General features: G+C 40.6%; 1 protein-coding gene across 2 annotated transcripts; it reads left to right on the forward strand.

The window, feature by feature from the left end:
• Positions 1–2899: 2899 nt before the first annotated feature.
• On the forward strand, positions 2900–21711 carry gck (glucokinase (hexokinase 4)). 2 transcript variants are annotated; one of them, XM_017719696.2, is made up of 10 exons: positions 2900–3713; positions 14536–14698; positions 15939–16093; positions 16270–16389; positions 16836–16931; positions 17058–17157; positions 17382–17565; positions 19882–20037; positions 20150–20383; positions 20911–21711. In XM_017719696.2, the coding sequence occupies exons 1-10, from the start codon at positions 3669–3671 to the stop codon at positions 21056–21058; spliced, it is 1401 nt and encodes a 466-aa protein (XP_017575185.1). In that variant the 5' UTR covers positions 2900–3668; the 3' UTR covers positions 21059–21711. The 2 variants fall into 2 exon arrangements, with proteins under 2 accessions (XP_017575185.1, XP_017575184.1); XM_017719695.2 differs by lacking the exon at positions 2900–3713 and adding an exon at positions 13545–13625.
• The last annotated feature ends 4528 nt before the right edge of the window (positions 21712–26239 follow it).

Below are 26239 nucleotides of genomic sequence, written 5' to 3' on the forward strand. Positions count from 1 at the left end.
CAGCTACAGTTGGATACAGACAGAGGTTTTTCAGGTACAGTCAGATTCAGACAGAATTTTGTCAGCTACAGTCAGATTCAGATATAATTTTGCCAGCTACAGTTGGATACAGACAGAGGTTTTTCAGCTACAGTCAGATTCAGACAGAATTATGTCAGCTGCAGTCAGATTCAGACTGAATTTTGAAGGGGTACAGTCAGATTCAGGCAGAATTTTATTAGCTACAGTCAGATTCAGACAGCATTTTGTTAGGCTACAGTCAGATTCAGACAGAATTTTGTCGGCTACTGTCAGATTCAGAGAGAGGTTTGTCAGCTACAGTCAGATTCAGACAGAATTTTGTCAGCTACAGTCAGAATAAAGCAGAATTTTATTGGATTCAGTCAGATTCAGATAAAATTTTGTCAGCTACAGTCAGATTCAGACAGAGGTTTTTTTGCTACAGTCAGATTCAGACAGAGGTTTGTGAGCTACAGTCAGATTCAGACAGACTTTTGTTGGCTACTGTCAGATCCAGATAAAATTTTGTCAGCTACAGTAAGATTCAGACAGAATTTTATCAGCTACAGTCAGATTCAGGCAGAATTTTGTCAGCTACAGTCAGAATAAGGAAGAATTTTATTGGCTATAGTCAGATGCAGACAGAATTTTGTCAGCTACAATCAGATTCAGACAGAATTTTGTCGGCTACAGTCAGATTCAGACAGAACTTTGTTGGGCTACAATCAGATTCAGACAGAATTTTGTCGGCTACAATCAGATCCGACAGTTTTATCAGCTACATTCAGATTCAGACAGAATTTTGTTGGGCTATAGTCAGATTCAGACAGAATTTTGTCGGCTTCAGTCAGATTCAGACAGAATTTTGTCAGCTACAATCAGATTCAGACAGAACTTTGTCGGCTACAGTCAAATTCAGACAGGATTTCATCTGCTACAGTCAGATTCAGGCAGAATTTTGTTGGGCTATAGTCAGATTCAGACAGAATGTTGTCAGCTACAATCAGATTCAGACAGAGTTTTGTCAGCCACATTCAGATTCAGACAGAATTTTGTTGGCTACAGTCAGATTCAGACAGAATTTTGTCAGCTACAGTCAGATTCAGGCAGAATTTTGTTGGGCTACACTTAGATTCAGACAGAATTTCGTCAGCTACAGTCAGATTAAGACAGAACTTTGTTGGGCTACAGTCAGATTCAGACAGAATTTTGTCGGCTACAGTTAGATTCAGACAGAATTTTGTCAGCTAGAGTCCGATTTAGATAAAATTTTGTCAGCTACAGTCAGATTCAGACAGAATTTTGTTGGCTACAGTCAGATTCAGACAGAATTTTGTTGGGCTACAGTCAGATTCAAACAGAATTTTATTGGCTACAGTCAGATTCAAACAGAATTTTGTCAGCTGCAGTCAGATTCAGACAGAATTGTGTCAGCTACAGTTGGATTCAGACAGAGGTTTGTCATCTACAGTCAGATTCAGACAGAGGTTTGTCAGCTACAGTCAGATTCAGACAGAATTTTGTCAGCTACAGTCAGATTCAGGCTGAATTTTGAAGGGCTACATTCAGATTCAGGCAGACTTTCATTGGCTACAGTCAGATTCAGACAGAATTTTGTCAGCTACAGTCAGATTCAGGCAGAATTTTGTCAGCTACAGTCAGAGTCAGACAGAATTTTGCCAGCTACAGTCAGATTCAGACAGAATTTAGCCAGCTACAGTCAGATTCAGACAGAATTTTGTCAGCTACAGTCAGAGTCAGACAGAATTTTGTCAGCTACAGTCAGATTCAGACAGAATTTTGTCAGCTACAGTCAGATTCAGGCAGAATTTTTTTGGGCTACAGTCAGATTCAGACAGAATTTTGTCAGCTACAGTCAGATTCAGGCAGAATTTTATTGGCTTCAGTCAGATTCAGACAGAATCTTGTCAGCTACAGTCAGATTCAGACAGAATTTTGTCAGCTACAGTCAGAGTCAGACAGAATTTTGTCAGCTACAGTCAGATTCAGGCAGAATTTTTTTGGGCTACAGTCAGATTCAGACAGAATTTTGTCAGCTACAGTCAGATTCAGGCAGAATTTTATTGGCTTCAGTCAGATTCAGACAGAATCTTGTCAGCTACAGTTGGATTCAGACAGGATTTTCTCGGCTACAGTCATATTCAGACAGAATTTTTAGGCTACATTGACGTTCAGACAGATTCAGAAAGAATTTTGTCGGATATGTTGAGATTCAGAATTTTGTGAGGCTACAGTTGGGCTGAGATTTAATTTTTTTAGTTACAATCAGGTTTAGAGAAACGTGGTCTGACTACATTTTGCCGGACATCTCTTTACTATTGGTCAGATCAGGCCAGGTGAGACTACATGTCTGGAAGCTGCTTTGGAACAATAAAACGGAATTGGAGTCTACTACTGTCTGGGCATCAAATTCCAGTTCACTGGGCACAGGTACATTTCTTATTGCCTATAATATTCTTTCTTACAGGTTGATGTGTACAGTTTTAAGAATTTTTACCTCCTGACAGACTTGTCCCGTTTAAAGAGACAGGCTTCCTTCTGGCTGCAAGAAACCTGTGATATTTCTACAGGATGCAACTCACTCTCACCAAACAAGAGTCACACTCCTTCACTGTTTTCCTTGGCAATTTTGCCCCATTTAGCAAATCCAGCTGGGCACTTACCTCAGGGCCAAGGTAAGTGTTTTCCATATCAAGTACGCAGATTTTGCAGATGTCCAGGGTGACAAGGTCACCATAGTGACGAGAGAGCAGCACCTGCAGCAACAGGTGTGAGGAGCTTTTGACAAAATCAGTACAGAAGGTCATTTGGGTTGCCATAGTTACTATGAGGTAAAGAAAGTTATGAATGAAACCTTTTTTCCGGTGGAATATCAAGGACAAAACCACAGCAGTTGAAAGGTATTTTATGGGAATGGAACAGAATCAAGATGTAAACAATTTGTTTCATCCAAATGTTTTTCGCTAGATGGAGCATATCTAAAAAAACAGAGATGGTTATGGACAGCTGAGGAGCATCCCCTTGTCAAAGCGGAATAAGAGAAAGGATGAGTGTGAAGAAGACTTGCTTTTAGCGGACAATGGTAGGAAGCAATGCAACGTTTAAGATTCTGTGAAACATGAAAACTGAGTTTGCTCAAAAAGTGGATTTAACACAGGGATAAAGACAAGACAATTACAAGCAACAGACTTAAGCATGAAGATAAGGACGAGATAAGGACTGCTGTTGGGATGTTTGGACAGCTGGACATGGCATGTATTTTCTAGCTAGAGAGAACAACAGATAGGTAAACAGAAGTTTTATTCATACCTACAGAACTACCGCAATTACAATACAATGATGCAAATTAAAAACCTACTTTAGGAGGAGCTGCAAAATTTACAGAATTCACAAGACAAATATATGATTCAAAACACTATGGCTTTACCGATTTATGGTTGAATGACAACAGATATTTGCAAACTAGCAAATAAACCAGCTTTGAGCTATGTTAAATGACATCAAACGACAGCATAACTCAAATAAATAAACTCGGACAGACGGACTTTAGAACTAAACTTTCACAGCCTATGAGGCATCAACTGGAAAGAAAATAGGAACCACCCAAAGCTGACTTGAATTGCCTTGGGGAGGAAAAGGCTGCATCCATGACCGGTGGGAGATGCAGGATGGATCCTCACACCACGGAAAAGGTACAGTAAGAATATTGTTCATTATGATGAATGTGATTATGGTCACTGAACTGCAGCTAATGACCAACTACCATAGGATGACTGTACATAATGCAATTCCATTTGAATTCAATTTATTTTTTTTTTACCAATTAATTTCATTCTTTTGGGAACAAACCTAATAAAACAATGAAAACAATGGTGCTGATACTGTAGCTACGATTACAGCACAAAAGCTATGATTGTTCTTCAATGCATTTAGAGCACGTAAATAATCAAAGCTGTAAATGATAACACTTACATAAATATTTATATATTTCAAAGTAAATATTTCTATATCTTACCTAAGGTTGTCGCAGTTACTAGATAAGACAATGTTGTGTTAAATTAGCCATACACCCCGCCACCCCCACCCCATGCCACCCCACAAATCTATTCATCCGTAACTGGTCCACCCTCTTTTGCGTCATCTGTTGAGGTAAAGTCCATTGGCCTGCTCTGAAACTGTTCATTTTACAGTGCTGCAGTCCACTGCTTTCAACCCTGGGTCACTCTTTTATATCAGTGCTTCTTTGTTATAGTCTGATTTAAGCACTAAAACCGTCTCTTGGCCGCGGGCTTCGTCCCAATTCTTTTCAGAATTGCAGCCACTGTATGGCACCTACAACATTCTGGACGCTTCATCATTAACAGTGTCCTCGAGGTTATCTCACAACCTTTAACACAACTGTAAAATCACGAGGGACAAATCCAGATATCACGAAGATGCTGTGGTTATCTGCATTGTTAAGAGTTGTTAAACAGATATCGGAGTGCCCGTGCCACTGTATTCAGGAATTTACCAGAAATTGGGCCCTTATCACAGCCCAGAATGTTAATCCCTTGAACTTCTTTGTATGTCCACATAGTATGGCCTCATTGGACATGGCATGGACAACAGTGTATATCACATATATATGAGGGTGGTGATGTTTGGACAATAAGACATTGAACACATGGCAGTTAAATCTCAAATAAATGCTCTTGGCTACTTTATAAAGAAATCGGTATTTTTAAAGAAACAAAATCTTATACTTAAGTTTTTATACCAGGATGGACTGATTCCACTATGTGTGGTGGGTAGCGCTGTCGCCTCACAGCAAAGAGGGCCTGGGTTCGATTCCCCCGGCCGGGCGACTGGGGTTCTCTCTGTGCGGAGTTTGCATGTTCTCCCCATGTCCGTTTTCTCCGGGTTCTCCGGTTTCCTCCCACAGTCCAAAGACATGCAGTCAGGCCAATTGGACATGCTAAATTGCCCCTGTGTGTGAGTGACTGTCTGTCTGCCCTGCGATGGACTGGCGACCTGTCCAGGGTGTATCCTGCCTTCCGCCCGAAGACTGCTGGGATAGGCTCCAGCACACCCCCGCGACCCTGACAGGGAAGCGGCTTGGAAAATGGATGGATGGATGGATGAACAAATACTCATATTTCCATTTTTGTTGCTTTTCAGTTTTTGACATCATTTGAAAATTTCTGTTGCCCGTATAATTTTGTATAAATTTCATGATAAACATGTAGCTGGCTTTTCTAGCAGGGAGAAGGAAGTTCTATATTATTAATGTTAGCTGGCAGCATGCCAGATGTATTTACGAGACTATATTTCAGTGGATAGCAGTCGGGGCTGGTTGATTCTGGTAAGGATTCTGAATGATTATTTGATATATTTGCGTAATGCATGCTGGGTATTGTAGTGATGGATAAAAGCATGACCATAGAACAAAATTATAAATGTGATCAGAAAATGCTGAGGCAGAGAGATAAAATGCTGTACTATAGAATATTATATAGCCTGAAAAATAATGCATTGTGCTAGTTTTTTTTCCCAGAATTGCCACTGAATCATGATAAGACGGGATTTCTTTCTTCCTTCTTCCTTCTTCTTTCACATAACTGGTGCTCAAGCAGTCAGTACTTGAATCTCCTCATTACTGCCTCGAAATCCAGATATTGCCATTTAGGCCTTGGAATGACTGTGGAAATCCACGTTGTCAAACTGTCTCCCCATCACCTGACTTGAGTGGTCAATAAATGAATATCAGGATCAAACGCCATGAATGTATGAGCGTTGACAAAGTTCATCAGGGTTTATTACTGCTGTAATGACTGTGCATCTTCGCACCCTGATGAAGAATCCAGCTTAAAATTAAATCGTAAGTGTCGGGTCAAGTAAGGATTTTACTATAGTTATTGTAAGACGCCCAACAACACATTGCTGCTGACAGTGATACACGTGGGTTTGTTTGGGTGGGGCTGGCACAAATACCTAGTAATGGATGGGGAGCAATTTATTATGCACGGTTACAGTGATTGACCCACAATGGCATTCAGGGATCTTCAAAATGAACGGCAGAAGGTAAAATTAATGATGATATATTTGCAGGCAACTTCCAACACCTTAAACCACACAGTGATGTTTATGAATTTAGAATTTACTATAAATTATTTGGAATCTGCTGTGTAGCTAATATATTGTCACTGTCCAATGAAAAACACACACACACACATTTTGTAAATCGCTTCTCCCTCAGGGTCGTGAGGGGTGGGGGGGGTGCTGGAACCTATCCCAGCTGTCATCGGGCGGAAGGCCAATGAAAAACAAGTATCTCCAAAATAGTAACTTTACAGGAAAGGGCAAAAACCTTCTTTACCTTCTTTACTATGTAAGTCAATAGAAAAAGGTTTTATTCTAAGCAGTTTTGGAGCATTTCTATTGGTCCAATCATCATGAAATTTTCACTCAATGTAAAGGACAACTGCTGAGCTCAAATGATGCATGTTTTCTATTGGACTTTGACGATATAAGTTATGTAGCTATGGCTGTGAGGCATTGACGCCTGGGCCTACATAAAGAATTCAAGGGGTTAAATCTGTCCATTGTGGAGTAAAGGCCAACCACACATGTTTGGTTAATTGAGTAACGCAGTGGATTCCAGTTACGGTCCTATTCCTCCCCTGCTTGGCACAGATTAGCGATTTCCCGGTTCTGACACACACAATTCAACACGCTGCCTAGGCTTTGTTACTAGGCCTCCATAAGCTCAATCATGTGTATTAATGGCACTGTTCTAATGGACTTGTTTGCTTCCATTCCAAGGCAAGAGAGAGAAAACAGCACAAATGTCACGAATTCATTTGCCAAGCTGATGCAACATTAGTTGATTGCACCATGTAGTATGTTTGATTAGGCCAGTTCAATATTAAACATCATCGCTGTAGAAAAAAGGGGAATTTTTCTGTATCACTTGAATAGCAGAGTAGTCCTGTTCCATTATGCCTACATTTCATGTTGAATGGAATAATACCGACTTACGTTAAATCTAGCATGTTTTTTCCTTCTCCTGTAAAGTTATCATTTTAGAGATGCTTTTTTAGCTTTGTGTTATAAAATGAATGACCAAGAGCATTACATTTTTTTCTTTAATGAAAACGGTTTTCATACCTCAGTCACACTCTATGTATTTCTGGTGTTACTTGCAGTTCTGTAAAATCTGGATTAGTAGTCAGGCAATCATGTTTCCAATACACTGTGTTTCACAATGCACATGTTTCCAATGCACTGATGATGAATGCATTTATGATTCTAGTGGTTTGGGCAATTGTGTCAGTCTGCAATTTTAAGGACTGACCTCTGACACTGGTCTGCTGGGTGTGCAAGACACACCTTCTAGATGAGCATCACAGTAAGGTGATTCAGCAAAAAAACTGACCGACACTGAAGTACAGATTTTTTTTGGTTGTTGTGCAGAACAAAATCTGATTTAACGTCAGTAAAGTTCTATTTTGATCTTTTTTACACAGATAGGCCAAGGTGGTGTTAGGAGTCTTGCCCAAGGACTCTTATTGGTATAGTGTAGGGCGCTTGCCCTCGTAGGGGATTGAACCCCAGTTCAAGGCAGTTCAAACCCCAAGGCAAAGGTGTTAACCACTACACTAACCAATCACTCATTATGAGTTACAGGAGTCTTTTTCATCAGCTTATCTCTGACAGATGTTTTGAGGTAGTGTTAAATTCAACCCATTAAAATCCCAGGCTTATTACGTTCCAAGGTTTACTGTTCAGTAACTACAGGGACTTGAGCTGATCTTAGGTTATAGAAGTGTGTAATAAAACTCTGGCCCTGGCTCTTCAATCATGCTGGCTGAATAATTTTGTATAATGGAAATGACTTACAACAACAGAAGGGTATTTATCTCTCTGTACATGACTAAAAAGTTGGCATTATGAGACGCGTTTATATTGTGTTTAAATAGAAATTCTATTTTATCACGGCAGTTGTACGCAACTTTTCTGCTTGTTTAAACCCTCTGTTTGTGGAGGGAGTCGACAGTTTTTTTTAGAAATATTTTATTTGATTATATTTATTAAAAATATCCAAGACAATTTCCATTTGCCATTAGAGGTCCTGTAGAATGTGTCATGTGTCATGACATCAGTACAAACAAGGGGCACGGCTTAAACCCTTCATTAGGTAATGTTAGCTAACTTGCTAATGCTTGTTAGGCGCCAGCTAACTAACAAGTGTAGCTAGCTAGCTAGCGAAGCTAGCTGTAACTGCTACAATGCTATTTGTAACTAAAACTGGTGCTGTCCTAGCCAGTGTTACACATCACAACGACCAGCAGCGTAGAGAAGTGAGGCATGTCAAAAGGTTGGTAGCATTGATACAGCCTGGACTAGCCATGCATGCTGTCATAGGGGGCAGTCGTGGGCTGGAGGTTAGGGAACCAGCCCTGTGAGTGGAAGGTTGCTGGTTTGATCCCCTTGGCTGACAGTACGTGACTGAAGCGCCCTTGAGCAAGACACCCAACCCCCAGCTGCTCCCCAGGCGCTGTGGATAAGGCTGCCCACCACTCTGGGCAAATGTGCTCACTGCCCCCTAGTGTGTGTCTTCACTAGTGTGTATGTGGGTGTTTCACTGCATGGATGGGTTCAATGCACTAATGGGACTAATGGGACTAATGGGACTAAGGGTCACTTCATCTTAATAGCATAAAATATCTTAATAAGCATTTATGCAGCAGGCAGCTAAGCGGTTTCCTGCCAAGTTATGGACATCCACCAAGTCACACCAACTTCTGAGTGACCTCAGACACCCCCATTCTCACCAGATCACCAGCAACTACCATCATGACTCTTTTATACTGCCATTATCAGTTTACAGCGCTTTTCTAATCAGCTTATCCACTTCAAGATTTCAAGTCATTTTAGAATCACATACATCTGTTCATAATCTGAACTTTATTTACAGCTTTCTGCACTCTTAAAAAGGATGGTTCTTTAAGGGATCTTCAGTGAAGACAGTGGTTCTATATAGAACCATGAACACTCAAAGAACCATTAGATTGCATAAATGGATCTTACTTACTGAAACTTGTTGTATATGGTTCTATACAGAGCCTGTTTGAAAGTGGCTCTGTACAGGACCAAAAAGGGTTCTACTACTGTTACAATGTCAAGCTTGTACAACAGAAGAACCCTTTTGGGTGCTATATAGAACCATATACAACACATTCTTCATCAATCTAAAGCACTATTTTACCATGCAAAGAACCCCTTAAGCAAGCCAGTCGTTCTTTCATCTTTCATGGTTCTATACCGTACTACTTCTATACAGTGTTTTTTTTTACTAAAACATTTGTACGACAGTGTATATAGTATAAAAGTAGTAAATAAAAGCACTCAGAGAGATTTATAAATATTGTAAAGTGTTTATGGCCTGGTAACACTTTAACTCTCTGGCGCTGCCTCACTCTCAGAGTATATGGGATCTCCAAAGAAAAATACAATGAAATTTGATCCTGTACACTCTCAAAAACAGTGTAGAAACTGTCAGTCAGAAACTTTCTAGTGATACCTCTTAGCCATGCTTACAAAAGAACATTTTGTAAATAATAACTTTTTAGTCGTAGAAAGAATTTGGTTTTATTCATAAACTTTGAGATTAGGCCTGATCTCTGTGGAAAACATCCTAGAACATTTTTATCATCATGCACATCTTCCTCCATCTTAATGGTGCACTAGATACTGTAGATGGGCCTTCAAATTCTCTCCATGGACTCATATAGGCCTATAGTACTGTGCAAAAGGCAGAAACCATCCTTCATTTGTTTAATTTCCAGTCAAAATGGCTAATGAGTACAAGTTATTTTATTTTCACGAGACGTTTTTGATGAAATTGGATACAAGCAAGGGCAACCTCAAAGGAAAATGAGAGAAAAACCAGAGTTTCCAAAACTGGTGTTCAAAAAATGATACATACAAAGAAAACAACCATGTAAGACCTGGTAGACCATCAACACTGTTCCCATCAAATAAAAGAGAAAATCAAGCTGCTTTAGATCTGAACACATCCACAGTCCACCCTCTACTACAAGAAGACAACTCAGCACTATGAGTCTGAAAGGTTGTGTAGCGGTCAATAAGTTGTCACTGGGTGAAGTTAATAGTTGAAAAAGAAGAAAAGAGAAGCTGTTGGTGTTCTCAGAACAGTGGACTGACCACCCAAACCTCAACATGACTGAATGTGTTTGGGATTACTTGAATAATGCAAAGCAAAAATAAAATGCACCCAACTTCTAAAACTGAACTTTGCAGCAGATCTGAAAATGAGTCTCCTGAAAAGAATGGAAGCTGTAATAAAGGCAAAAAGTGGACGCAATAAATACTCAACAAAATATATTATATAAAGTTACGTATCACTGTTACATTACAAAACCTTGTAAAATGGTAACTTTACAGGAGAAGGAAAAAACTACTGTACTTTTAATGTAAGTCAATGGAACCAGACGTCTTTCCAAGTCATTTTAAGCCATTTCATTTGGTCCAGTCATCATGAAATTTACACACAATATAAAGGGCAATGGGTACTTTTAAATTAGCTAAAAAACTGAAAAACGACAAAAACAGAGGTCTTGTTCCGACAACAGCGATATATCAGGTTTTTTCTGCTTCTGTTTAATTTTCTGTTAAATGACTGTCCTGCTTTTTTTCCTTTCACTGAAAAATTTATAACTTGTACTTAAGGCTTATTTTGACTGGAAATGAAGGGTGGTCTTAGATTTCTGCCCAGTACTAGGCCTACATATATAACCTTATTTAAAATGAGCACTTTTTGTGTAAATATAACCCACCATGCACATACAACTGGTGAACTTTCATACTTTTACTGTATCTTTTAACATTACACAACTAATGGGCCTTTCAGGTCATGCCACTAAGGTTATATTTGATTTGACTGAAATTCTCTGTACTACATACCTCTGTGGCTTTGACCAAGTGGTCAGTTTGACTGAGCTAATTTTAGCTTTTGCTATTAATAGCTCACGACAGAAGACTTTTGCAAGTCACCCCCAAAAAGAAATGTGTGTGTTTGCACTGATAAGCACTGTGTCACAACATAGGGTCACCCAGTGCAGTTCAGTGGGACACCACGGGTCAGTGTTCATATTACACGTGTCAATTTAACTCACATTTCAGTTCTGACACTTAAAAGGAGATTTGACTTTAGTGTTAGTCAGCTAGATGTGAGTAAAACACAATCTAAAACTGACAATTCTGATGTGATGTGACACATTTTAATCATTTAAAAATAAAGCATAATTTTGTTTATCGTATATCGTAATTAGTAGTAAATTACTAATGCGCAAGTTGATATAATATGTTGTTATCAAATCTGAAAAAAACCCCACAATTGATCACTGCCTTTTATGGAATGTCATATGGAGTTTATTATCTCTCAGCTGGCCTCATGACTGGTATAAGAGTAGGCAATCAAAGCGCCTATCAACACAGCTTATCAACTACAGAATAAAGATACGATGGAGCGAGACGGAGTGGAGTGATGAACGATTATAAGATATTATGATAAAATTTCTCTCGCTATGAATGTACATGTACATGTACAATAAGCACATTGCTTATAACCATCGATCTCTGCTGTTTTAATTGAGCTGCAGCCATGTTATTATATATATATATATATATATATATATATATGACATCATGTCATGTGCCATATGATTATATATATATATATATATATATATATATGATATCACATGGCTGCAATTCAATGCATTTAGGCGTGTAGAGGTGGTCAAGACAACTTGCTGAAGTGCAGACCGAGCATCAAAATGGGGAAGAAAGGGGATTTAAGGGACTTTGAACGTGGCGTGGTTGTTGGTGCCAGACGGGCTGGTCTGAGTATTTCAGAAACTGCTGATCTACTGGGATTTTCACACACAACCATCTCCAGGGTTTACAGAGAACGGTCTGAAAAAGAGGAAATATCCAGCGAGCGGTCAGTTGTGTGGACGAAAATGCCTTGTTGATGTGAGAGGTCAGAGGAGAATGGGCAGACTGGTTCCAGATGATAGAAAGGCAACAGGAACTCAAATAACCAACCAAAATCTCTGAGGAACGTTTCCAACACCTTGTTGAAAGTCTGCCATGAAGAATTAAAGCAGTTCTGAAGGTGAAAGGGGGTCCAACCTTTTACTAGAAAGGTGTACCTAATAAAGCAGCCGGGGAGTGTACACAGCACTGTGCAAAGGTTTTGGCACCCAAGAAAATGCTTTATTTGATTTATTTGCTTAGGAAAACATTAGTTTTAGAGTAAATACAAGTAAACAGTACTCTGTGTTACGCTATTTAGTGTTAGCTTACATATGCCTAGTCCATACAGAGACCAGAGTGAAACGCCAAAGAGTCAGCAAGGATATGCTGAATTTTCCTGTCAAATGATAATCAAATTGCATGTCGTTTAGAATGTTTGTCCCAGATTACAGGATTTCAATCATTTACATACCTTATACATATTATGCTAATTCTCAACTCCATAACCTCTCACAGCTGATATTCAGAGGTTTAGGAGTAAGGCCCAGAGGTGATAATGATTGAGAATTAAAGTCATACTGTTATCGTAGAAAATGTATTCAGATAAATGTTGAAAAATGCAGTTTTTATGTTATACTGCATGCCAGATTTGGACTCTTTAACCTCTTACAACAGACGCTTCAAAGTTTGGACCTTAAATTGCCACATCGTTGCATCAGCTACAACTGTTTGTCTAGCAAACAAAGGCCTCTAAATTTAGAAAGGGCTCAGGTTCAATGTTCCGTGTTTCTAAATTTACACCCATTCACCAGCTTCTTTATCAAAAACCTCAACCTCATTCTACAAGGAAATAAAGGCCCAAATCTACAATGAGGCCAATACGAAATAACATTGAAAAAATATGATTACAAAGACATTTTGTAGGCTATTTCATTGATGTACTTAGCAAATAATATTTTAAAACTACGATTACAAAGACAAAATTATTTTTGCCCGTGGCAATTTATATCAGAAAACTATTCTAAAAACAGTTTATGTGTAGTTTAGTAGCTGCACCACATCAGTTTTTATCAGTACAGTAATGCACTGAATTTACTATGAAGCAATGTTAACGGTGAACTCAATTTGATCATTATGAGTTACACTGGATTACAAAGACATTACACCAACAAAATTACTGCCAAAAGGAAGAAAACTGAAGAAAACTCTTCAGTGCAGATGATCCAGAGCAATATAATCCATCATAAACATTGATATGTAGTTGAAGGCCATTTCCAAATGACACCAAGTGGCCGTATTGTATGTCCTTGACTCCTAAGCTGATGGGTTAGGTGGTGGGAGGGGTGTGTGTACAGAGAGCGCCGAGCTCTTGGACTGCCCATCTTTCCTCTGGGCATAAAAAGAGAGCAGTGCCTGTCTGGAACACAAACTCACACCAGCTAACTTGAACACACAGAAAACAGAAAACGCTCGCAAAGATGCCGTGCCCTGCCGCCGTCCGCAAGCAGATGATGAGAATGCCCAGCGCTTACCAGTCAGTGTTGGAGAAATTTCTGGTGGTAAGAATGTTTGACCTTAGTGAGATTTCCAGATGCACTGAAAGATGTGCTCCACTGAATGTACCTGATTTAAATGTGCCAGTCATTTCCACTTCAGTAAACTGTATGATATCAGCTGCAACGTACTGCCAAAAGTGAGTAAAAGATAAATCCATGTGAATAATGTAGTTAATTCATGTGGAAATGATGTATACATTCAAATCCTTTTCAACGTAGGGTGTATATACCACATTTTCAGTGTAATCTATGGCGACTGAAAAACAAAAAGGGGTAAGGGAAAAGAAACAGGTGATGGTGTTACCATTCATTTTACCCGTGTGGCATCTATACGGACCTTATACTTTGCCCCAGCTTGAGAATGTTCATATTCATTATGATGAATATGATTTAAAGATATTAAATCACAAAATGCGGCATGATTTAGTCGTTGAAATGTTAAAGTCTTTCAGAGTGGTTTCATGTGAAATGGTTTGTTGTAGAGAAACTTACCTCCTCAGATTTCTTTACAGGTAGTCAGAACTGGTGTTGTGATATCTGCAGTGCAAATATAGCCATTTCACTTACTTCCCAAAACCACCAGTGAACCTACTTGTGTCTTGTTGTAGTGTAATGTTGATAATACTAGACGGATAATTCAAAAATGTGTTTTCTTGGGCACTGCTTAGCTTAGAATGCCCTGCATTACATTTTAGGCCAAAAACCTACTCAAAACTACTGTGAAGCTAAATGAAATTCACCTTTCTGTGTAAAAATGTGAGGTAGACATTAAATGCTTCAGATGTCTGGTTGCCATCACCACTGCTGTGAACAATTCTGACTCTAAAATGAAGCTTTTCACATCACTCTGACTACGTTTGCATTTGAAAACTTAATTATTCGAATAATGTGGAAATGTTCTCTCTCTCTGCAGGTGGACCAAATCCTCTCCGAGTTTCTCTTGACTAAAGAAGAATTAAAAGATGTGATGAGGAGAATGCAGCGAGAGATGGACAGAGGGCTGCGTTTGGAGACCCACGATGAGGCCAGCGTTAAAATGCTACCCACTTACGTCCGCTCTACACCCGAAGGCTCTGGTGAGTGCTACTGCCCATAAAACTTACATAACAGCTATATTCAGGCCTAATGACTACCTGGCAACCCGCTTCACCACAACAGTCATTCATTTAACCTCTTAAATATATATGTAAGAGTTCTCCACCAGTGGTGCACATCAAAGACAAAAATGTGTAGGAACCATTATTTTTTTAAGGTGTTATATTCTTTATCTACTACACACTGAAGCTAATATGTGAGTTATGTAGTTATTATGGCCCATATGCAGTCCTTCTCAGTTTAAGGGGTTAACTTGAAGCAAGTCAGGGTCTAGACTGAGTCACTTTGTGCATGCCAAGCAACGACTAGTCCAAACACTGCTTATCAAAGTTAATAATTGTGGTTGGTATTCACTAAAATAGCACACAGTAGCTATTGCTCTGATACAGAGTCATGTTTGAGGACAGGAGGCAAGGCCTAACCTAATAAAACTAGTGGACTAAGATATTAAGACTTGCTAAGTAATGTTTTTAGAAATAAATGACACATTTCCCCCCTTACCGCAAATGCAGTCAGTCTAGCTTGACATGTTTTGCACTGGAGCTACATGCTAGAGCACAACATTACAGTCCAGTACAGTTGGTTACCACCAAAACCAGCATATTCCTGTTGCTGGATCAAAACCTCGTATCTCCAAAATTGTAACTTTACAGGGCAAAGCAAAAACATACTCTGCTTTCAAGGTAAGTCAATGGAACCAGACATTTTTCCAAGTGATTTTAGGTCATTTCTTTTGGCCCAATCATCATGGACTTCACACACAATATATAGGACTCTGGGTATTTTCAAATTATGTGAAAAACGGAAAAACGACCAAACTGGAGATACAAGGTTTTGTTCCGACAGCAGCAATATGTTGCGTTTGGGATGCTGGTATGATGGTCAACCAGCAAATCCTGACCAGCGATGGTCTGTGCTGTGTTACTTCAGCAGAGCTAAAAGGCTAATGTAGCTAACAAGCAATGAAGGCTAACGCCACACTTATTAGCATGGTGCTAAATGCTTGCTCTAGACTCCAGTGTTCAGCTGGTAAGTAATTTCAAATTAAATTGTTTTTGGTTCCTTTCTGACACTATGACCTACAATTACATACACATAATGGTAAAAACTATATTAGCCTGAATTGTGTGTGTGTGACAATAACGAACGTAGCATTTTCCGTTTCATACAAGTTGTTTTCTGGATATTCAGTAAGAGCTGCGTTTGTGTCTGTGCTTCCAGAGGTGGGAGACTTCCTGGCACTGGACTTGGGCGGCACCAACTTCCGTGTGATGCTGGTCAAAGTGGGTGAAGATGAGGAGAGAGGCTGGAAGGTGGAGACAAAGCATCACATGTACTCCATCCCCGAGGACGCCATGACCGGAACTGCAGAAATGGTGAGTGCATGAAGACAGATTTCTGTGTTACGGCTTGGAGTTTCATAAAACAATGAATCTTTACTGTCATTAGCCTGGATTTGGAAAATGTGATTTGTGCGTCACGGTACTTTAATGGGACTCCCCCACCCCCACCCCCACCCATCCCCCCTCACTCTCATTTTCTCCATGTTCAGCTTTTTGACTACATCGCTGAGTGCATATCCGACTTCTTGGACAAGCACCACATCAAACATAAGAAGCTTCCTCTGGGTTTCACCTTCTCTTTTCCAGTCCGCCATGAGGACCTAGATAAGGTCAGTTGCTGCTTTTAAAAGGCACATGTAAAAGCACATTGATCTTAAAAGAAGGCCAGATTATTTTTTAAAAATCCAAATTCTATGGACATTTATATGTCCATTGATTATATTATAACATAAGACGGGCTGCAAAGGGTTAAACCAAATCATTAAAAGGAAAAAAAAAGATTTTTTACCCTCTTTGGAAGTAAAAGCGTTTGATGTACTATGTAAAAGTGCTGAGGTTTAAAAATATACTGTCCAAAATAAAGGTAGTTTGGAAATTGGACTGTGTTGGTAACGTGGAACTAAATACATTTCAAGAAAATATAGGAAATGTGAAATATGGGCCTTTTCCACTTGGAGTCTGCCATGTAGGACTGTTTGCATCTGCACTCATTTTAGTTTGATAATGCTTATGTATATAAGTCTAAACTATACATGGCTTATTTGTTTTCCAACAGGGAATTCTGCTCAACTGGACAAAAGGGTTCAAGGCCTCTGGAGCTGAAGGCAATAATGTCGTTGGCCTGCTCAGAGACGCCATCAAAAGGAGAGGGGTCAGTGTACAACAGTTATCCTGGATCATTTTCAAAGCTTTTTTAATTTTGCTTTCCGGTAGCAGTGGCAGTAACCTTCATGATACCACTTTACTAACGCAGACTTTAAAAAATATCCCTCTGCAGGACTTTGAAATGGACGTGGTTGCCATGGTGAATGATACAGTGGCCACTATGATCTCCTGTTACTATGAGGACCGGAGTTGTGAGGTTGGCATGATAGTAGGTAAGGAGATAATACCATCCAGTACCATGCACACTTTATAGCATCACATTAACTTTATGACAGGAACATGGGATATACTGAAGTAGGAAAAAACAGGTCATGAAGCCATTATGTCATTCTCTCTAATGTGGAACTTTCTCTCTCTCTCTCTCTCTCTCTCTCTCTCTCTCTCTCTCTCTCTCTCTCTCTCTCTCTCTCTCTCCTTCCCATTCTTGGTCTCTCAGGAACGGGGTGTAATGCGTGTTATATGGAGGAGATGCATACAGTGGAGCTGGTGGAAGGGGACGAGGGGCGTATGTGTGTGAATACGGAGTGGGGTGCGTTTGGAGAAAACGGGGAGCTGGAGGACTTCCGCCTGGAATATGACCGAGTGGTGGATGAGTCATCGCTCAACCCGGGACACCAGCTGTGGGTACCTCCCATACACCATGTCTTCAAAAGAACCACACTAAAAATGAACACAGTGGACTTCACACATTTTAGAAAAAATTCAAATCTGCCACTAAAATCAGCAGATATGAGATTTCACTTGTTAAGGTTGTCACAAACACTTGAGAACTTGATTCAAACAATCACAGCTTAAAATTCAGCCCTCTATGAATCACCATAGTGATGAGTTTGCTGTTTGAATGATAAATAGGGTATCTATTTATCAAGGTCATTATTAAGCACTCAAATCAGCTTTTTAAGCATCATAGAAAAACAGACAACAGCATGATCTCGCAAAGGCATATGCATTTGTAGTTGCAAATTGCATGTATATGAAATAAAAGTGTAAATGGTTCTCGATTTAGGCTGACGAGCTTGGCAGACAGCTAACAGGATGCTCCAGTAATATTCACGTACGCTTTACTAAAGGAAATTCACTGCAAAATACAACATACAAAGTAAAGAAAATGCTGCTTGAAAGATGTTTACAACCTTGCACAAATGTTTCAAATATCTGTGCTTAAGCAGAGCTGGCCTAAGTAGTACCAATGCCAGCTTGGTGCTAATATAACATTGAACTCCCCATAGAAGCCCTGCCAGTGGAAATTAGCATTGTTGTAACAAGATTATGAAATGACTGGATCAAAGATTTCTCAAAAAACTCTCCATGTGGCATTAAAATGATAAAATAATCACTAAATGGCACTAATTGATAATTAGTAACATTATCAATAGTGAAAGCCCTAAATTTGCATAGCACTCATATCAATTATTCGCAACACATAAGCCTGGAGAATACTAGCATCATATTAGAATCATTTTATACACAAAAGTAAAGCAAAATTGGTTTTATATAAATGAAAACATTGATTCCAAACTTGCCTGTCACTCTGTAGAGTTGCTGGTGCTTAGAAACTCACGCAGCTGCCACTTTACACACTTTTTAGCACCAGTGACGTCAATACATGCTATGGCGTCACCCACATCACCATCAGCCTGTCTTTATACCTCAGTGCAAACATAGCCTTTCATCGAAATCACTGGTGCTCTGACGGCAGTGACCGCGGCTATTCACTTCGTTTTCCTCACGTTTCTCGTGACCAACAGTTAGCACAGAATTCCCATCATTTGGTGCCAATGTAAAGTTTGACTGACATTTGCGTCCAAAGGCCAACCTGCGGCCCTTGTGCGGTCTCCAGGTGACCGGGTTGTTTTTCTGAGATTGCGGAGGTAGCCACGTCAGTGCCGGACAGCGCTCTGAGAGATTAATGGCCACCACGGCAGATCATTAGCGATGTGGCTAGCTTAATGGCTGTTTACAGTCCACTGTTAAAACCGCTTACCTGCTACAGGGTTAAAGTGGATTAAACTTAGGCAAATTTAACTCCTTAAGGGTTCATTTAACACCAGTGGGTTTACAGTGCGGACGCAAGCAGATGCAAATGAACGGTGGGATAGTGGGCTTTTAGGCTAGCAACAAAGTCAACATTAGCTCCCACATTTTTGACAGTACAGCATCTTTCATTATTTCGCATATTTTCCATCTATCACTTGCTGAATTATGAGAAATGATGAAGGACTCAGGGGTCCAGTCAGTAGTGTGGACGAAACCAGTCCTGCGTGTTCGTTGATGCAAAACAAATGAGACGAGTAGATCAGACTGAAGTGAAACAAACAAAGTTTTATTACAGAATTCTGGAGAGGTTACAAACAGAGAACATGCATCATGTATCTCCCAAGTAAGCTCTGACCTCCCTATGTGTTCTGACTCCTTTTATACCCTGAAGCTGAATATGTGTGTGCGTATAAGCTAAACCTAAATGTGTACATGTTCCTGATTAGTGGGTGCAATGGACATATGATTTACCATATATGGATGTGAAAACCTCATGTTCTAACGAAAACCTCACGTTTTAACGTTTAAGCGCAGACCTACTTCAGTTTGTGGCCTTGGCCAGTTTCCTGTTGCGTACATCTCTGCATGTTTGTCACATACTGCCTGTTGTAGCCTGCCCTGCCATGCGAATGTCATAACTCTTTAATGCTAAGCACGAGTTAATGCCTTCTGATATTAATGCTTAAATGTATGCTACTACAAACATTAATACTCAAAAGTATTCTACTAAAGATGTAAAAATCCACAGTAGCTATATTTCAGCACTAGATTCTTTGTTTTACTGCAAAAACACGTGGATTGCCAGTCATTGAAGACTTCAGTGCTCTGTAGACATGTAACAGTTACTGTACATGACTGTAGATTTTCAACCCTTCTCTGTGCTTTTCCTGTGTTCCCAGCTATGAGAAGCTCATTGGTGGGAAGTATATGGGGGAGCTGGTGCGGCTGGTGTTGATGAAGCTTGTGAACGAAGGCCTGCTCTTCAATGGCGAAGCTTCAGACATGCTGAGGACACGGGGCAGCTTTGAGACCCGCTTCGTCTCCCAGATCGAAAGGTACGTCAAAACTCGAAGCATAAATCATAACAAAGCTTCAGCTGAAGCTCTTATAGAAAAAAATCTCTACAATGGTGTACGGTAGCTAGAACAATGTATTGTTTTCCTTCAGTGACACAGGGGACAGGAAGCAGATCTATAACATCCTGAGCTCTCTGGGCGTCCTGCCATCTGAGCTAGACTGCGATATCGTGCATCTGGCCTGTGAGAGCGTGTCCACACGTGCTGCTCACATGTGTGCGGCCGGGCTGGCCGGGGTCATCAATCTGATGAGGGAGCGCCGCTACCAGGATGAGCTGAAGATAACTGTGGGAGTGGATGGCTCTGTCTACAAGCTCCACCCACGGTGAGGAGAGGGCTAAGAAAGGGGAAATGTGGGGAAGGAAGGATGGGTTAGGGCAGGGCTGCACAACTCCGGTCCTGGGCGGCTGGTGTCCAGTTTACAATCACAGTTTAGTGATTTACCCACACAAACACACCCGAGTTACACTTGGCTGTTAATTGGCAGGTTTAGTGGGTGTGCTTGAGTAAGGAAACCTGCAAACTGTGCTGGACACCAGCCCTCCAGGACCAGAGTTGTGTACCCCTAGGTTTGAGTGAAAACAAAGGAGACTGTGGGGGTCAGGGTGTAAATCCATGACCTTACAGAGATTCTATTTCACCAAATGTATTTTTAAATATTGACATTTTTAGAACTATTTACACAGTTTGTTAACACTGGAAAGGCCAACACAGACATAACCAGCATAACCCAGCTTCCCAGCTTAGATCAGCATGCAATTCACTGAGGTATAAGCTGTGTTTTTCCAGCAGTGTGTGTGGAAATCTGCTAAATTTGGATGTCAGTGCTGATTCCCAGATCTCTTCTTTCAGTTTCAAGGAGCGTTTCCACAAGGTTGTCCGGGAGCTGACCCCATACTGCGAGATCTCCTTCATCCAGTCTGAGGAAGGCAGCGGCCGAGGAGCTGCTCTTATCTCTGCGGTGGCCTGCAAGAAGGCCGCCTGCTTGATAACGCCGTGAGAGAAAATGCTGTGAGATGCCCCAAACACTAGATGGCTCTCCAGGCTCACTGCTAACCTGCAAGGATGAGGATGCTCACCTGGAGGGGCCCTGTTAAGCCTCCCTTCGCACAGAACTGTGCATTTCTCCAGAACGGAGCTTTGCTATGTGGAACACATGGCTTTTGCCACACTTTTGGCGCTTAAGTGTTCACCGCACTATCCATGCCATTGTACATGCTTGAAGTCCAAAATGTCACTTACGCAGGCTAAAGTTTCAGAAGCTGTGAATAGGCTATACTTTCCACGCAACAGTTGTTACCAATTACGTACATGTACATATCTTAAATAGCAATATGATTTTCTTTGGAGAAAAATCTCATCATGGACAATGTAGATGTAGTTTTGTGTATCACACCCTGTCTTTATTGTATTGTGGTGACTCATACTGTCTTAATAGGTTGGAGAAGGAGGATTGGTGGCACTGGCAACAGGCAAAAGTGTAGCTGACACTTGTAAAGGGTCTATTACTGATTTGTTGCTTATTTTATTTATTATATTTGAAAGTGTGTTTGTATCCTGTGGTAGCCTTAACTTAATTTAAATGTTATATAGCAGGAATAACTATACTTGTACAATGCTTAATTTCTGTAAATAAAGTTGCTGTACTTTAAAGTGCATGTCTCTGGCCTGGAATTCTGGGGAAAAGAGGGATGAGCCAGGGGGACAGGGAGAGACTATAGTGCTGGTTATTCTGCAGTTCCACTCAGCCAACTAAGAAAACATGCAAGGTATTAAAAAAATAAACGATAAATAAATAAATACATACATATAACTGTGTTCTGAAGACCTCCCATTCAAAGGCATAGCTAGAAACAGAAACCTCCTAGACACCTGTCTAAAGCTGTGGGGCAATAAACTTTATTTCAGTCATCACTGGCAGACTCGGACACTAGATGGCGCTCCAGATTGTTAAGCTTCTTGGCTTGAGCATATCAAAATTTCAGATATAAAGAAGTTGGTTTTGCTGCAATGTTACATGCCAACTGTTCATGAAATAACCTGTACACTGTATATCACATGTTTACTTGATGTTAAATACAGTGAGGCCTAATGACATCACTAGGAGTAAGTGGTCAGTATTCTCCCACAGCTCCACAGCACACAGGACGTTTTTCTGCAGAGATCATTTAGATGAAATGGCTTTGTTTCTTCACACACATAGAAATAGACCAGTCAGATGCTAACAGAGTCACATGCAGAGGCCACTGAAAGCAGAGAAATTCCAGTAGAGAGCAGAAACCATCACCACAGATGAGCTGTCTGTGTTGAGATATCTATGAAAAGGAATTACATTTACATTTGTGGCATTTGGCTGACGCTCTTATCCAGAGCGACTTACAATTTGATCATTTTACACAAGTAGGCGAAGGTGGTGTCAGGAGTCTTGCCCAAGGACTCTTATTGGTATAGTGTAGGGTGTCTTTCCCAGGTGGGGGACTGAACCCTAGTCTACAGCGCAGGCAGAGGTGTTACCCACTACATTACACCAACACATTAAAGCCACAGATCAACAGAACTGTGTAATCATGGTTACTTCATGATCACATATATATGGGCCAATAACATGACATATGATTTTTCCCCAAAAAACTTGATGATATAGAAAAATAAAGGAGGCAATACCATTTTATGTGAAACAGATTCATTTCAGTTACTTATCACCTCCAAAAGTCAGGCGGGGCAACCACCCAGCCATGTATGTTGATTAAGGACACTATAAGAACAGGGGTACGGTACAGAGCCCCGATGGTGATATCCTGTAGAAATAAAAATAATGTGTGGCTACGGCTTAGTAAGACGTGGGAATGAGATGATTAAGTCGTGGCCGCGCCTTATTAACCAGCGGGAACGAGAACCTAATGCGTGGCCACGACTTAGTAAACTGCAATCTCGTTTCGACGCCTTACTAAGTCACGGCCACGACTTAATCATCTCATCCCCACGCCATACTAAGTCATGGCCACACATTAGGACGCATTAGGATGCTCCATAAGCACTGGCTCCGAGCAGAGCCACGCAGAGAGATAGGGAGATCTCTCGGGAGAGAGGCAGGCAGGCTGTGGCGTAGCTATGATAACAAGCAGTAAATTCAAGAGACATTGGCCAAATTGAAATCCAACAGCTTCATATTTCTCCTGCACTTGAGTCTCAGTGTTAGAACCTGCTGTCTCTCAGCCTCTCCTGAGAACCAAGAGAGCCAAACCACCTCAGACACAGAGGATGACACAGCGAGGTCAGTAGCTGAATGAGTCATCTGAGTGAGGGAGTGAGGACTGAATCAACAGAGCAGCTTCCAGAACCATCAACACTAGAACATACAGCTTAGCCAGGTTCCCAAATAACACTCTGCTCTTCACTGTTCCCGCCAGCAGATGGCGGTGTACACTAAGACAAGTCACTTCCACCACAGATTCCCTCAGACCTGCAGGTTGTCCCATATGGAAATCTGATATATGGTCATATATGCACATATCTATATGTAAGTGTCAAATAATGGATAGAGGGGTGAGGACAGACATGCATGTATGTAGATCATACATTTACTGTATAGTGATTATTTATCTGATACACCCAAATCATCTTTAAAGCAAACGAATCAGAATAAAATACAAAAAAATAATATATAACAATAATACAGTAATACATTTCATGTGTTATAAATATTGTTTTCTATCACACACTTTTGATATATATACATTTTTTTTTATTTTTAAACTACATTCATGCCAGCATTGTGGCGTCGTTGTGACGTCATCGTCTGACCCCGCCCCCTCACTGCTGGCGGGAACTGTACATTGGCGTTGCAAATTAAACATCCTTTATTTTCGTCGTAGCGATTTACTGAAGGACTGCTGCAGATCATCTGTTCTTAAGGTGAGTTGCCGTATATTTACTGTATATTAATATTGTATAAAGTATATTAATATTAATATTTTAATATTGACATGTAAAAACACCACAATAGTTGTGTGCTGTATAACAGCTGTGTAATACTGTAACAGCTGTGTTTGAGCTGTGAACCTCATACCGAATCATTTGAACCTCCAGCGGAATCATTAGACACTTTGAATCTGGGGATTCGAACGTGACACGTGACGTCATAGAGACTAGCGGTGTCTATGACGTCACTGTACTTGACGTGAGGTGACGACGCAAGTAAAATCCGTGTAACTTCACTGGAGATGAAATACTGATTTTTTCTGTGAATAGAATCGCTGGTAATTAGAAAATAGAATTAGAATCAGAATCGAGCTTTATTGGCCAGGTATACTTTGTATACAAGGAATTTGGTTTTGGTTACAGGAGCTCACAGTGAACAGCATAAGACAGACATTCACATGTAGAGAATAAGATAAAATAAATATAAAATATAAGAAAATAAAATAAAACATGCATTCCTACCATCACTCACTCAGACACTCACACACACACACACACACACACACACACACACACACACACACATACATGCACAGTCATACCTGTAAACCTTTCAATGTGCAAAGTATGGGTCTAAAGTTAAAGTGCTGAGTGTAGCAGCAGTTAAAGGGTGTATAGTGGCAGAGAAAGGGATCAATGAGATGACTGATGTGTGGATTTACAGATGAGTAAATAGGCTTATTAATCGTGGACGGACGGACTTTTACTTTGTACCGACCACAAATAATTAACTGAATCTTCTTACAGCCCTAAAATGTTTCCATTTCTGTTGTAAAGACAACATTTTTGTTGAGAAATAGCCATGGGCTGTTTTCTCAGTCAGATTAAACTTAGTCCATAACTACATGTTCAGTTCAATAGAGAATCTCCATTCATAATGCTGTGTGGTCCAGGACTAGGCTTAATCCCAGGCCAGAAACCTGAGCCTAGACCTGTTTGAACATCAAAGGTTTGCTCTTTATCTCCCAAAACAGTGACTTTACCTGATTTTCAGAGAGAGAGAGAGGGATGTGAAGGAGACGAGAGCTAGATCTATGGAGGCGCTGAGAGCGTGCACACTGGCAGAACTGAAAGCATGCAGAGATGATGGAGAACTGCGACCTTCATGCCAAAATGAGGCTGCGCCCAAAAAAGGCCAGGACCCCTCTTTTCCAGCTCACTAGAGACATAGTGAGGAAACATCTGGCAGAAGAAGAGCAGGGGAGTGAACTGGAGGCCCAGCTTAGAGCCCAGAAACGGACGAAGAGAGCAGAGCGACAGGTCTCCAGGAAAAGAGGGAGGAAAGCAAAAGAAGATGATGACACACTGGAGGAGATGGTAAGTACAGATTTTTGTTTATTTACTACACCTACTGTTTACCTGCACTCAGTGGCCCACTGGCCCTGTTATCATGTAAATCTGGTATATTTATATATACATGCACTTTGTAGTGTTCAGTTTATCAGCTGCCTACTACTCTGTCCATCCTAAGGATTAATATAAGACCACCGCTGACCAGACGTCATTTGGGTGGGGGACCATTCTCACAGTGCTGGCACCAACATGGTAGTGGCATATTGGTGCATTGTGCTCCTCAGTGTCACTGCTGGGTTGAGGATAGTCCATCAAACAAAAATATCCATTTAGCATTTATCCATTTATCCATTTATCCATTGGGCAGTCATGGGATGGAGGTTAGGGAACTGGCCCTGTGACCGGTCGGTCGATGGTTCGATCCCCAGAGTTGAAAGTATATGCCTGAGGTCCTTGAGCAAGACACCAAACCTCCAACTGCTCCCCGGGTGCTGCGGATAGGGCTGCCCACTGCTTTGGGCAATTTTGCTCACTGCCCCTAGTGTGTGTGTGTGTGTTCACTAGTGTGTATGTGGAGTTTCACTTCACGGATGGGTTAAATGCGGAGGTGAAAATTGTGGGACTAATAAGGGTCACTTAATCAAACAATAGTCATGTGGTCAGAAACCGGCCACTGCTAATTAAAACATATGACTATTGCACATAGTAAGAGAGCTTTAGTCTCTAGAGCTGAGTGTCTTACAAAGTGCCCAATAAGTATATATACTACAACCATTTAGATCAAGCAATGGAGCAAATGTTCAGGATATTGTTGAGATGGTTATTTGTGCCTCTTCTCTTTATAAGCAGAACCTGGTCAGGCCACAGTGTTGGTCAGATATTGGGCTACTGCTCCCTTAATGAAGAA

The sequence above is a fragment of the Pygocentrus nattereri genome, chromosome 29 (assembly GCF_015220715.1).
Source record: "Pygocentrus nattereri isolate fPygNat1 chromosome 29, fPygNat1.pri, whole genome shotgun sequence".
Lineage (NCBI taxonomy): Eukaryota > Metazoa > Chordata > Actinopteri > Characiformes > Serrasalmidae > Pygocentrus > Pygocentrus nattereri.

Coding starts and splice junctions, on each gene's coding strand:
- gck (XM_017719695.2), top strand. CDS start 13,545: ATGCCGTGCCCTGCCGCCGTCCGCAAGCAGATGATGAGAATGCCCAGC. Junction 13,626..14,535: donor TGTTGGAGAAATTTCTGGTG/GTAAGAATGTTT, acceptor CTCTCTCTGCAG/GTGGACCAAATCCTCTCCGA. Junction 17,566..19,881: donor CTCAACCCGGGACACCAGCT/GTGGGTACCTCC, acceptor CTGTGTTCCCAG/CTATGAGAAGCTCATTGGTG.